The following is a 13,732-nucleotide window of genomic DNA, read 5'->3' as shown; positions in this document are numbered from 1 at the left end:
GACAAAAAAAATCCCAGACCTTCTTCCAAAATCCACTTCCATTGCAGAAAACTGGCGCGACCCATATTCAGTTCAGTTCAGTGTTCCCTCACTTCCTCTCTGCAAAAGTTAAAAGAAACAAAAACCAGAAAACAGAAGGTAAAAAAAAAAAAGCCAGCTACCGAGACACCAGAGGTATCAACAGTGTAATAGATGGAGATAGAATCCTAACGGGCCGAGGTTCCTTTGGATTTTATGCTTGTTGCTATCCTTCCACGCTTGAATCCTACTCCCCCCCCAACCCACAAACACACACACAAAAAAAAAAATCTCTTTTGCTTCCCCCCCCCCCTCTCTCTCTCTCTCTCTCTTCGGGTCCATTCGGGTCGGGTCTGGGTTTCGGGTCGGGTCCCTTCGGTAAACCCAGACCCGACCCAGAAAATGATTTGGGTCCAATTTTAGGACCCGACCCGGACCCGCGGGTTCTAAAATTCGGGTCGGGTCGGGTCTACACGGGTCGGGTCTCGGGTCGACCCGACCCATTTGCAGCCTAATAAAAAACTGACTTATTATAGGAGAGTAGGCCAAAGACTTAACTTGGCGCCGACACCCAAAACCCATAAAGTGCCTTGAATAACTAGACTTCACTGCATGGGACTCCTGCTGCATTAATTATCCAGTAGGCGATTATTCAAATAATTAAAGCCCTAAGAGTTGAACCTTTCCAAATAAATTAAAATAAACAAATTACAAAATTATTAAAATATTTCAACAATCTTCTATAAAAGGTTCAATCTCTAAAGCAGTCATATTGAACTTTACTTCTTGTGGGCTGTATCCATCCGAAGCAGTCATAGCATCCTTAAAATAGTTCCTTGTGTCTCGGATTTTTACATACCATATGTATGGTACTAATCAACTGGATCTTAGTAGAGTGGGTGCATACCAATCGCCTTGCATTCAGAACCTTGTTTTTTTTATGAGAAATTATTAGGATTAAGTGCAAACCCCCTAGTCACATCCTTTATGATAACTCTTGCATAGATAATCCTTCCAAGGGTAATATGATCTACTTTCCTACCTTGGATGTATAAACTCAACTTTTTTTAAAATTTTTTTTTCATCACCGATGCAAATACTTATTGTAGAGATGAGAGAAAATATCCTTCGAAACTAATGCTTTAACATGACCACTCAATTAATTTTATTTCTACCATATTTAACCTCGTTTGAGAGATCTTTAATCATGGTGTTGTATACTAGTTGTTGATGACCTCATATTGGCTCTAGGACTCCGCTCCTAGATAAATCTTGATTTACTAATCCACCGAGTTTTTATATGATTTGACATATTCCAAAGAATTTTGTAAATGTTTTTCATACTTTCTTATTTATGGCATGTGTTTGTTCATCTTTTTATTCGTATTATTTCAATTTCTCACTTCAGTTATAATACTATTATTAGAATGGATTGATATAGTCAGCACTTGCTTGTATACCAAAGGAAAGCTCTGAAATAAAATTTTTGATTCACTTTATCTTAATATAAATTGGATTCGGAGCAATTAGCTCAACCTCCATAATACCTTAAGAGAGAACGGTTTGCTCGGATGATCTTGTGCAATGATAACATTGCTAAGAAAGAATAAATATCCAGTGGTTGATCTGAAATATAAGGAGTTGATAACCCAATCCACATGTTTGAGTTTAAACTAACCAATACAGTGCATAGGCTACTTGTATGCTCTGCGCAGCATGAGCGTGGACTTCAGTGGAAACTTATAAAACCCAACTAGGCCTCAAGCAAGAGGATTTCATTAAATGCAAGTCCCACTGCATTAAATGATGTATATGATTATTCCAAACCATTAAATGCTTGAGAATTGAATATTTTTAAAAGTAAAAAAAATAAAAATCCTACCAATATGCATTAAACGGCTGTTTGGTTCGAAAAATATATTTTCTCCTAAAAATATGATTTCTAAAAAATAAATTTCTAAAAAAAAGATATCTAAGAAGGTACTTTTGGCATGTTTGATTGATCATGGAAAAATAACAAATTTTCAAAGTGCTTATATTTGATTGACCATACACTTTTCTGAAAAAGTTATGTATAATTTTTATTATACTCTTAATAAAAATTAGATATTTAATGTCTTAATACTTCTTTAATGCCGAAGGATCTTTTGGAAAACAATAAAAATGAAGTGGTTTCTGTTTCATGGGAAAATAACTTTCTCATGAAGGGCTCGTTTGGTTTGCGGGAAGTATTTTTCCTCCGAATATGATTCATGGGAAACAAATTCCTAGGAAGAGGATGCCTAGGAAAGTACTTTTCGCATGTTTGGTTGACCATGGGAAAATGATAAATTTCCAAAGTACTCATGTTTGGTTGGCCATCCACTTTTCTGGAAAAGTTATGTATAATTTCTATTATGCCCTTAATAAAAATTAGATCTTTAATACCTCTTTAATGTTTCTTTAATGCTGAAGGGCCTTTTTGGAAAAAAATAAAAATAAAGTGATTCCCAACTTATGAAAAAGTAACTTTTCCATGTTTCTCATGGGAAAGACTTTTCCATGAAATGTGGAAATCGTATTTTCATGAAAATACAATTTTTCTATTTCTCTTTTTTGAAAACTTCAACAAACAAGAGGCATTTCATTACTTTTTCGTTGACCATACTTTTTCATTAAAATACAATTTTTTTATTTCTTTTTTAAAAAAAATTAATTAAATAAAAAATAATTTATTATTTTTTTTTTGTTGACCATACTTTCTCCGTCGAACTAAACGAGCGCTGATAGAAGCTATTCGGGCAAGTGCTGAGCGGTGCATGTGAATATTTATTAGCAAGTAAATTTTGGTTGGCCATTATTGAGACAGATGTAAGAGGGAATTCAGAGGACATCACGATTCAGGAGATTTTAGATTACCGTCGCTTTTTTTTTTACCTGTACGCGTGTGCGCCTGCGCGCCTGAGCGAAGTGATTACCCGTTCAATGGCATCGCGTCCGCCGCCCTCCTAGCTTTCCACAACGCGTGAAAGGTTCCGGGAAAGACAGTTAATTTCAAATCATCTTGTATACCTAAAAAAATTGCTAATTAATATTGTCTTCAAACTATAATTGTTTATGTTCTGATCATCATCATTTATGGCAATTAATCTCTAGAAATCTGGAAATCCACCCCCCCGAAAATATATTTATCATTTGAGATACTAAGACAAATAAAGGGAGTCCCAGAAGAGATAGGGAAGAAGCGACAAAAGATGAGATGTTGAGACACCGTCGTTCCTCTTCCCGTACAGGGAGGTCATTAGACGATGCAGCTGAGAGCGCACGCGCTCGCCAGCTTGAAGCATCCATGCAACCCAGTGGAATCCTCGTTTTTTTTTTTTAATAAAAAGTGTCTTCTTTTAGACTAGGAAAATTTTATCATTTAATCATACTAATTAACCGACCCATTAACTAATTATATAGTTAACCATTTTGGAGTCGGCTGGCCTGGCTCCAAGAGGACTTCAAGCACTGGTAGTGGTGAAAGGCTGTCCATGATCCGTCCGTCGTATGGGGATGCTAAAAAAAGACGCCGGACGTGAGCGGAGGACTTGCCTTTCCGTTCTGGCCTGGAAGGAACCCAGCTGGTTTGTCGTCTGCTCGCCGCGAGCTTTCATTTGAAAATGGACTTGTACCAAAAAAAAAAAATGGACGGTGAGCTAGCTGGGATGGCGACGGTTTCTGATCGCAGGGGTTTCAACCACCTCAGAGAGAGAGAGTGAGAGGAAGAGGCCGGGCCCGTCAAGATGCTGGCCACGTATCACCGTCACTCACCAAACTATAAAACTCCAAATCTTTTTCCCTTATACGTATGTGCGCGCGCACGTATATATACATATATACATATTATATATATATATATATATATAGGTACGTATGCATATGTGTGATGGAATAAATAAATTCGCTGATATCACCACCCCTTATATGTTTTAATCTACGCGCACCCCTGTCTCTCTCTCGGTAATATGAGGGTGCAAAAAAAAGAAAGAAGGGGCAAACACTTTGTCGAGTCCATGGTATTAAACGGCGTCGCCAATGGCGTCATTTATCCAGTCACAATACGCCTTCCTAATATTATTTAAAAAAAGGAAAAAAAACACCACCCTAATTATATTTATAATAATAATAATTATTTTTCTTTGACGTGTTATAATTGAGACTGGGTGAGAGAGTAGGTACGGGCGGGGCACCTCCATGTGTGTTTTTTTTTTTTGACAGGTCTTCGCGCTCTAGAAGACACGCCGACGCGGTCATCTCCCCGGTCCTTCTCATGGTTCAATGATGGATATGCCCTTCATCTGTTACCAGATTTACGCCTTTATTTCTTGGTGGTTATATTTAAATGGTTTAGGAGAAAGTGGTGAGTGAAGCAAAGGCCGCTCCTGGGAAGGGGTGGGGCCTTCTTAAGCATATCAGTACCGGTAGAACGCTAAAAAGTTCATGATTTCAGGGACTCGCCGTCACCATATTAATTTAAATGAATATTATGTATACCGACTACTTAGTTGCGGAGTCGTATAATATTAAACGACTTCTAAGCGAGCTTGGTTTTAATATGCAGGAACATAGTGGATTTCTAGGTTTCTTTTCTTCATAACTAATTTAATATTTCAAGAAACATTTTGTATAAAAAAAAAGCATATATGTCCGTAACAATACCTGTATCTTGTCTTCCATACTCCTTTTATTCATAAAATGGCATTCATTTTTTGTGTATGGAAAAGCTTGCTCTAATAAATATAGTGTTCTTCTTTTTTTCGAGTCACACGTGCCTGTGGATGCGATGGTTTTGTGCTGGGAGAATTGACCTTTTTTTCTTCTACTTTTAAAGAATTAATCAGAAACTTGTACATCTCTCTTTTCTTAGCTTGAAATTTATGTTGTTCTTATTTTCTTGCCAAGTACTGATTGTACGTGTTTAACTTTAATTTACTTGCTCTAAAAAAGTCCGACAATATAGCCGCTTACTTCATGCACCCAATTTTATTTTCAGGGTGTTGAAAAGACATGTATTTTTGAAGAAATTCTTTGGATCAACGAAAAAGAGCGGACTTGAGTGCCCCATAATTTTTATATTTTAACTTTTATGAATATATTTATATTAAAATGATATAAGTTGTTTGGCGTAGAAAAATAAAAAATAAAAAAAGAGCATCAACATGATATTATTTAAGAGCACAAAACTCCATACTTAGTGGTGTATTGTGGGAGCAAGAGTACTAGATGAAGATGCTTCAGAAGAAATTGTTTTTGAAGTCTTTGAGAATGAAGTCAGATTATTGCGATGCTTCACTCTCAAATAAAATGTCCAATATATCTTGTCTATGAAATTCAAGAAAAGTGGACGAAGATGGGGAAATTTGATGGGGCAATTAGCGCCTGCGACGATGATAGATTCCATTTGAGAGCGGAGATTGGTCCCACACACGTATACTTAGGAAAAATGTTCATCCGTCACAGGTCAGGAATCGGAGGATCAGTATTTATTATTTATTTTATTTACCGCGCTAGCCTAATGAGTAATGAAGGATATTTTGGTAATTAGGGAGCCCGGCAGGCTTTCCATTGCGCTCATACCGGATTTTATTACAGCGCCCGTAAAATAATGACGGGAATCTTAAAAGTCTCGCAGCTTCCTTTCCCCTTTCCTTCCGTTCCCTTATTATAATTATTCCTTCTTTATTCCACCGCAGGGGAGAGAGAAGGAGAAATCTCCGCTTTTTGCCCCCCATCCGTCGCTCCCCAAACCCTACGCTTCGTCGGCGGAGATCTTTCCTACGACCCCCCATCGGATTTCCGGCCTCCGCCCTCCATCCCCTCTCCCTTCTCCGAACTCTCCTCCGGCGGTCGCAGATCGGATCCCGATTTCTCCAATCCCCCAGGTTCGCTCCAGATCCCGTCACGACGTGCTTGTCCGAAATCACAAAAGCATTGCGTTTGATTTTTTTCCTTTCTTTTTAATTATTGATCTAACCTGTTTATTTCTGTATCTTTTTCCTTATTTCTCTTCGTGTCTTGGCGAATTACGTATTTAAATGAAAAAAATGATTTTTTTTTTATTATTCTTGGGTTCTTATTTCCTGATAAATGTTGACGGGGGTTCTTTTTGTTGGGTCGATCTAGCTGTATTTTGTTCTGGATCGGTCTTGATTGACAGAATCTGCTTATCCTCTGGTTCTTTTTGGATATCCCGATTAGGTATTTGCTCGGTAGAAGCTGGGACCGAGCTGAAATCTGTCGACCATGGAAGAATTTTGGGGTTGAACCTTGTCAATTTAAGGGTCTGTAGGCATTAATTGCATTTTGTTTAGATAACTTGGATTTTGTGGTGGCCTCTCTTCCCAATTAAGCCGTTACTTCCGGATTTTTGTCAAGAATTTTAGTCTCTTCAGTTTCCTGTCATTTCATCTGGCTGTTGTGATTAGCATCGCTTCAGAAAGCATTCTAGGTGAACTCTTTTTCAAGAATTGCTTGGGATTATGGAATTCGCTGTTTCTTTTTCCTTGTTAGGTAACATTTACTTAGGTCATACTTGTTTTCTTTTCACATCTTCCAGTTTGGTGTTTGGCCAGGAGGCCCAAGACAACCTACAACTGAATCAATTTTTTTTTTTTCAAATTTTAAATAATTCTTTGAGTTTACGTTCGGTTGGTTTGAGGGTCCAGATTGCGCATACCTTAGTTCGCTTTCCCGGTATATTTGTGTTTCAATTCAATCAGATTTTTGTTCAGGGATATCATTTCTTCGCAAGTCTTCATTTATTTTAATCCCAGGCATCCATTATTTTTCTTTTCCCAAAGTTTTCTTGCATTTGAAGGAATGGGATTCTATTATGGAAAATGCCTGACATTTCTCTTCGTGTGGTTGCTGCATATGTTCTTGGATTCACTCAGCCTTTTAAAGTGGGATGCTTTTAATGGCCTATTCATTATTATAATAAAGATCTCTTACCTCCCCTCCCATGCTTTAATAAGCGCATCCGTTTATAGGAATGTGACATTTGGATCAATCCTTGATCTCTGTGGTAAGTGCTTATCATCTGCTGCTTTTTTTTTTTTAGTCTGCTCTTTTGTTTTTTTAAATATGCACGAGGATGGTCCTTAACCATCAATTTTCTGCAATGACGCACTTGGATCTATACTTCAACCTTCTCTCCAGATGGTGCTAATTTAACAATTGAATGCTTATATTCAGGCATGCTTTATAAGATGGCACCAGTGGCATCTTACACCATTATCCCTTACTACTTCCTGTTTATCTATTGCCAGTTTTAGGACTGTTCTGTGAGCTCTTTGCTGGATCACGTGGGAAGGTTTCGTAGGAGTTGGCAGCTTAACAGAAAATTGAGTGTAATCTACAGAAACCATGAAGAAAGCTTTTGATCAGACTGTTCGGGACCTGTAAGAATTTTCTTCATTATTCTGATGATTAACCTGATGTGATTTAATTTCTTCTTCCAGTTCACGTTCTGTCTTGTGTTTATGACACTGCCGAAATTGTTGTTTTAGTGCTTTCAACTGAGTACATGCATGTTTTGGGTATTAACATTATGCTGTGATTCAGCTGGTTTATAGAATGTTTGCAGCAGTCTTGGATACTGAGTTATATAACTTATCGCCTGATGTAAACTTTTTCTATCATTTTGCAGCAAGAGAGAGGTGAATAAGAAAGTTTTGAAGATCCCGGGAATAGAGCAGAAGGTAGATTATTGGATTAATGACATATTCTCAAATTTCTTTTTCTTGATGTTGTCTTTCTTTATGCGTATGTAGTTGAAAAATGAGTCATTCATTTTAGCGTTATACCAATCACAATTTGTTTGTTTTTTGTCAAAGAAATATACCTTTCCAGCAACATGGCAATATTCTATTCACTAAATGTCAGATAAGTAATATGGATTTTTTGTCTCAATTTCAGATTCTTGATGCAACAAGCAATGAGCCTTGGGGGCCACATGGATCACACCTGGCTGATATTGCACAAGCAACTCGAAACTAGTAAGTGACATTTCTACCTGTCCTAACTCCTTTTTCTTTTTTTGCCTTTTCAGACATTTAATATACAGTACCTGTGCAGTCAGGAATACCAGATGATTATGCATGTGATATGGAAGAGGATCAATGATACTGGAAAAAACTGGCGTCATGTTTACAAGGTGCTGCATACAGTTTCCTCTCTCTTCATAAATGATACAGCCTCTACCTGTATCGTAATTAGCTATGCTGTGTTGGTGAATGAACTGTATAGCTGCTATGTTATATTTTGTCTTTTCATTTGAACTCATTAATCAGGGATATGATAAAAATCTATACTTTTCAAGCAATGTCTGATTCTAGCTTTCTCTTTACTAATATTTATTGGCAACTGATTGTTTGTTTCATTGAGCTTTAGGCACTGATTGTTCTGGAGTATCTAGTTGCAAATGGATCTGAACGTGTCATCGATGAAATTAGAGAGCATGCTTACCAAATATCGGTATTAAGTTATCCTTTACCTTTCTACTGCATACTGTGAAACCATATCTGCTTCAGTTTGTCTCCAGCATAACTTACTGCACACCAGGTATTCACATTTCGTGACTGGCAACTGTGTCCAATTTGCAGACATTATCCGATTTCCAGTATATTGACTCTAGTGGAAGGGACCAGGGAAGCAATGTTAGAAGGAAATCTCAGAGTCTTGTTGCTCTGGTGAATGATAAAGAAAGAATACAAGAAGTCAGGCAGAAAGCGCTTGCTAACAGGGACAAGTGAGTACACTTGCCAAAAACTAAGAACAACTTGGACATGATTGATTTCAATATTTAATGTTTCTGGTCTTGTTGTATAGGTATCGCAGTACATTCTCGACTGGTGGAACATACAGGCCCAGTTCATATTCAAGTACAGGAGGCTATGGCGACCGTTATGATGATGATCGTTATGGTAGTAGGGATGAAGACCGTAATGGGTATGGAAGGGAAAGAGAATGGGGATATAGGGATGATGATAGATATGGCAGAACTGGTGATCCATATAGTCGAGAAGGGGATCGGTATGGTAGAGATTTTGATGACCACTATGGAAGAGAGAGTTATAGAGATGATGATTATAGAGGAAGCCGCAGCAATGATGATTATCAGTATGGGTCAAGAAATAGGAGCTTTGATAGAGACAGAGATCGTTCCTTTGATGACGATGATCGTTATTCATCTCGGTATGGCCTCATATCTGCTCTCATCATATACTTGTTTAATTTACCAACTAGAAGCTGTTTGCTGTAATTAATTTTCATGACTCTATTAACGTCATAAACTTCAAGAGATAACTGCGCTATAATTCGTAATTTTTTGGTGGTTGCATGCTTCTAAGTTTTAAGCATTTAATGGATTTTTTTCCCTCATTCAAGTATATGGCCCTTGTAGTAGCTAGCATATGGTTTTGAAAACAATGATTCTATCGACATATCTTGAAGGCATGCTTAATCTGGTCTTTTAATGCAGAAGTGGTGGTGGCAGAGCAGATGACCCTTCTCGAGATGAAAGGTGAATTTTGAATTCTGTGGGCTTTATAATCATCGTAAATTGTGTTATTTCTGAAAGAATTTTGCTCAAGTTCTAGCCGAAATCAGAGCCACAAATTTTTGTCTAAACACATTGCATTACCAGGCGATTCGAGCACAAGCTTCCTGAGCAAAATGTTGGGGCAGCACCCAGCTATGAAGAAGTCACAAAAGATACCCAACCCCATTTGCAGGAAGAAAAGTATAAATTTTTAACTCTTATGAATATTTCTGTTCATGAGGTTGCAATGGCTAGAACTGGGCCACCCTTCTTTTAATATGCTTTTTCCCCCTCTGACGTCATCTTTAATTTCAGAAATGGAGGCATTGTGGCAGCAACTGGACCAAAAGCATCTCCACCCTCTGCACCTAAAGCAAGCTCTCCTAGGGAAAGTACAAGTCTTAGCCCAGACAATGCTGTACCTGGTGTGCTTGCATCTGCCAAACCTAAGGATATTGATGGTTTTGATGAGTTTGATCCACGGGGTTCTGTGTCAGGTATTTTAGATCATCTTTGAGAAAATTTTTCTATCAAGATCATATCATTCATTTAGCTTTGTGATTCTTTTAAGGGTTAGCGGTGGCAACCACCTACGCCATTAAGCATAATCTCTGCTTGAACCTGACCTGGTAAGCTAGTGGGTAGATTTTACTTAGTCATATTTAGTTTCAGGTTGATTCCATGACCCGACTTGAGTCCCAGAAAAGGTATGGTTAGAAAGCTTGGATTATTTATTATACTAGCAACCCTCCTATTTACTAGGCTAGTGATTAAGGATAATGAATTAAGCATGTTTTTGATTAACCAGTAATATCATCAAATTTTTTAATTTTTGGCCATTTATTAGTTTGTTAAATAACAGCCTTAATGAGTTTATGGAAAAATAGATTGAGCTAGCAAATTGTTTGCTTCTTTATCTTTAAATTTCTCTTATATGCATGCATGGACATGTACAACGGTACTGGAGCTTAGTGGATGAAATGAAGAGGTAGTTTCAGTGTGTTGGTTGGCTACACAATTTGGTAGCATAAGTTAACATTTTGTAAAATGGCAAAAAGATTGAAATTCTTTCATGATTAAAACTGTCGGGTGATGGAGAAGGCCTAAGCAAATAATGTGAAGTAGGTGAATGTTGAACTAGCATAGACAAGGCATAGGACTTGCATCAGTTAGAGCGAGAACCAATTGAGCTGGTATTGCATTAGGGGGAGGCTTGGAGATGGGAAGGTGTACCAAATATGTGTGGACAAGGCTTGATAGTTCTGTGTACCAATGAATGAATAAAACATCTAAGACATGCATGCATTTTTTAATTTCAATTTTTTCAACTGTCATGTTGTAAGAAGAACTAAATCCTGTTTCTACAGTGTCAACGATATTTGTTAGTCAGAAATAACAAGGTTTTTCTTTTCTCCATTGATCAGCCGCCCCACCCACCGCCCCACCTGCAGCAAGTGGCTTGGAGATGGACCTATTTGGATCTCTATCAGCATCAGATCCTATAAATTCATTGGCTTTGGTGTCAGTAACTTCTACGGCCCCTCCTCCTGAGGCTGATGTTTCAGCAAATTTGGGTTTTGGGACAAATTTTGTTGCTTTGTCATCAACATCCACTGTACCAAGCCAGGTATGGTTGATCATCTAGTTGCTAGGCTGTATTATAATTAATCCAGTACCTTCATATGAGTAACCGTGCTCTCAAAACAACATTCAAAAGCAAACAATGAATGCTTGATGGTTCGGGGGCATCTTCGTAAAATGAGATGATCACTGTTGATTTATGCATCTCGTGATGTTTATCAGGACTCTGACTGAGCTGAATGGATAATACTAGAATTCCTTGTAGAAAATATTATTGCAGATCTTTTGTTTTGTTTTTTTTTGGTGAACATCGTGCCAGGATTTCTCTGTTTCTTTTATGACATTTCATATAATTAGTCTTTCGTTGAGATTAACCATGTCAACTTTCTGTTTCCGTTGGTTCTCTCTTCTGGACACAGCATGACTCCTTTTTTTTTTGTTTCTTTGATACATTTTTCACAGCCTAGTGAAAATCCTTTTGGAGAACCTCCTTTTAAGGCTACTCAAGAAAGTTTTCCTGCTCAGCAACAGAATTTTGCACCTGTCACATCTGTCCAGCTTCCTTCCAGCTCAACTGGACGTGCTGAACCTTCTCTACCTGTAGCCCCCAGGATGGAAACAGCCGCAAGCTTCGACTTTGGTGACACATTTGGTGGTGTTACTTGTAATCCTAGTGTCCCTAATGGTCCACAACCTCTTTTTGCAAACCCAGCAAATTTGGGGCCTGTAGTGTCTGGGGCACTGGCAGGCAGTAACGTTCCAGGTATGCTTCCCCCAGAAGCAGGAATTGCGGCCTTTGTTCCTTCACAGGTAACTCAACCTGCTGCACCAGCAAATATACAAACAACCCATTCAAACCTTCTCCCTCAATCAGGGCCACCAGCTCCAGTTGCTGCACAGGCAGCTCAGCCTACTGCAACAAATATACAGGCAGGCCCTCATATGAATCTTCTTTCGCAGTCAGGGATATTAGGGTCCCCTTATCCTTTAGGTGCTGCTTCTACTTCGGCTTTACCTCCTGCAAGAACTCAGCCATTGAAAGAAAAGTTTGAGACCAAATCAACAGTTTGGGCTGACACACTGAATCGAGGTCTTGTTAATCTAAACATTTCTGGACGTAAGTTGTTCTTGATTCTGCTTAATGCTATGTATTTTTTCTGAGAAGATTTTAGTGAGTCCGTCAACTTCATGCACCTGCTTTTTTGTCTGTCATTGCTGACTATTAGACATCAATGTTGTGCAGCGAAAATCAATCCGCATGCAGATATTGGAATTGATTTTGACTCCATCAATCGAAAGGAAAAACTAAAAGAGGAAAAGAAAAGCTCTGCAGCTGTGACATCTACTGTTACCATGGGCAAAGCTATGGGAGCTGGTTCTGGAATTGGCCGGGCAGGTATGAGTGGCCTGGCACCCCCTCTGAACCCCATGATGGGATCTGCAAGGGGCATGGGTGGTGGTGTTGGAGCAGGAATGGGAATGGGCATTGGTGGTTATGGTGGGGGCATGAATCAATCGATGAGCATGGGCATGGGGATGAATATGGGTATGGGCATGGGTGTGGGAATGCCAATGCGGCCGCCCACCGGAATGGTTCCTTCTGGACCTGGTATGCCTGGCGTTGGCTACAATCCAATGATGGGTATGGGCAGCTATGGTTCACAACAGCCATATGGAGGTGGATATAGGTAAGGCAATGTCCATACGTAGGAAAATTGATACAGAGCGAAAAAAAAAGAAACCAGATACTAGGCTTGCCCGCACATCTATTGCTGTATCCGTGAGTTGGTTTTGGGTCATCTTTTTATCTAGTTGGGAGATGTATTTCTATATATGACTGATCAATCAGTGTGGTTTTGATATGTTACAACTGTCTTTGTTGTATCAAGTCAGACTTATTACTTCGGCTGTGAAGTATGACCAGATTTATTACAGCATGTTTGCTGAATAGAAAAATAAAAATTATTATTTGATTTAGTATGGGACTAGATGTTCGTTCTGATATGTCTTCTTTGTCATGTTCTGATCGGAAATGCTTTATGTATGCCTATGTTTTAATTGTTTTCTATCTTCCCATTTTGAATATATTTATTCTGTTTCCATAATTCCTTCTGCATATTTATCTTTTGTATGGATTTACTGCAAGCTTTACAGGAGGCTGGACATGTCTTTCATTTCTGGGCGCTGTTCCCCTCCGGTTATGTGATTGGCCATTAAAGAGTGTGAAAGTTCGGAGCACTTTGAATCCTGTAGCAAGGCATGGTCTTCCTCCGTAGTTGACCAATGTTTATCATCTTTATGGTTGGTCATATGGTGCATGCTCAAAGCAATTTTTTTTTTTTTAAGAAAAAAATCCATGTCGAGTACATCACTTAGAGCGAGCCTCGGGTAAGATTGCTCCATTATAATATTAAGTGTTCTGGGTACAAAATACAGAAACCACCTCGCCATGGATGGAGATAAGATTATCCTTTTAGTGGTGGGAGTCTTGTACATTAAGTTGCCTTTTTTTATCATTTTCTCAATCCACAGCATTGTGAGTACCTGAAGCCACTGTTGTTCAAGGTC

General features: G+C 38.6%; 1 protein-coding gene across 2 annotated transcripts; it reads left to right on the top strand.

The window, feature by feature from the left end:
* The first annotated feature begins 5,689 nt into the window (after window positions 1-5,689).
* LOC103719843 (clathrin interactor EPSIN 2-like) lies at window positions 5,690-13,144 on the top strand. Of its 2 annotated transcripts, XM_026809688.2 has the most exons (15): window positions 5,700-5,924; window positions 6,936-7,066; window positions 7,311-7,442; window positions 7,691-7,742; window positions 7,960-8,039; window positions 8,119-8,197; window positions 8,434-8,517; window positions 8,646-8,791; window positions 8,872-9,237; window positions 9,524-9,565; window positions 9,689-9,784; window positions 9,899-10,080; window positions 11,008-11,210; window positions 11,627-12,281; window positions 12,408-13,144. In XM_026809688.2, the coding sequence occupies exons 3-15, from the start codon at window positions 7,408-7,410 to the stop codon at window positions 12,854-12,856; spliced, it is 2,469 nt and encodes an 822-aa protein (XP_026665489.2). In that variant the 5' UTR covers window positions 5,700-5,924; window positions 6,936-7,066; window positions 7,311-7,407; the 3' UTR covers window positions 12,857-13,144. The 2 variants fall into 2 exon arrangements, with proteins under 2 accessions (XP_038971220.1, XP_026665489.2); XM_039115292.1 differs by lacking the exon at window positions 6,936-7,066 and having other exon boundaries at window positions 5,690-5,924.
* Window positions 13,145-13,732: the final 588 nt, after the last annotated feature.

This window comes from Phoenix dactylifera, chromosome 18 (genome assembly GCF_009389715.1).
Source record: "Phoenix dactylifera cultivar Barhee BC4 chromosome 18, palm_55x_up_171113_PBpolish2nd_filt_p, whole genome shotgun sequence".
Lineage (NCBI taxonomy): Eukaryota > Viridiplantae > Streptophyta > Magnoliopsida > Arecales > Arecaceae > Phoenix > Phoenix dactylifera.
This window is presented reverse-complemented; position numbering and strand designations above follow the sequence as displayed.

Bases quoted from the DNA above. Each gene is read 5' to 3' on its own strand.
- LOC103719843 (XM_039115292.1), top strand. From the start codon at position 7,408: ATGAAGAAAGCTTTTGATCAGACTGTTCGGGACCT. The intron at 7,743-7,959 runs GTAGATTATTGG...TCTCAATTTCAG, and splicing joins TCCCGGGAATAGAGCAGAAG to ATTCTTGATGCAACAAGCAA. The intron at 9,238-9,523 runs GTATGGCCTCAT...CTTTTAATGCAG, and splicing joins GATGATCGTTATTCATCTCG to AAGTGGTGGTGGCAGAGCAG.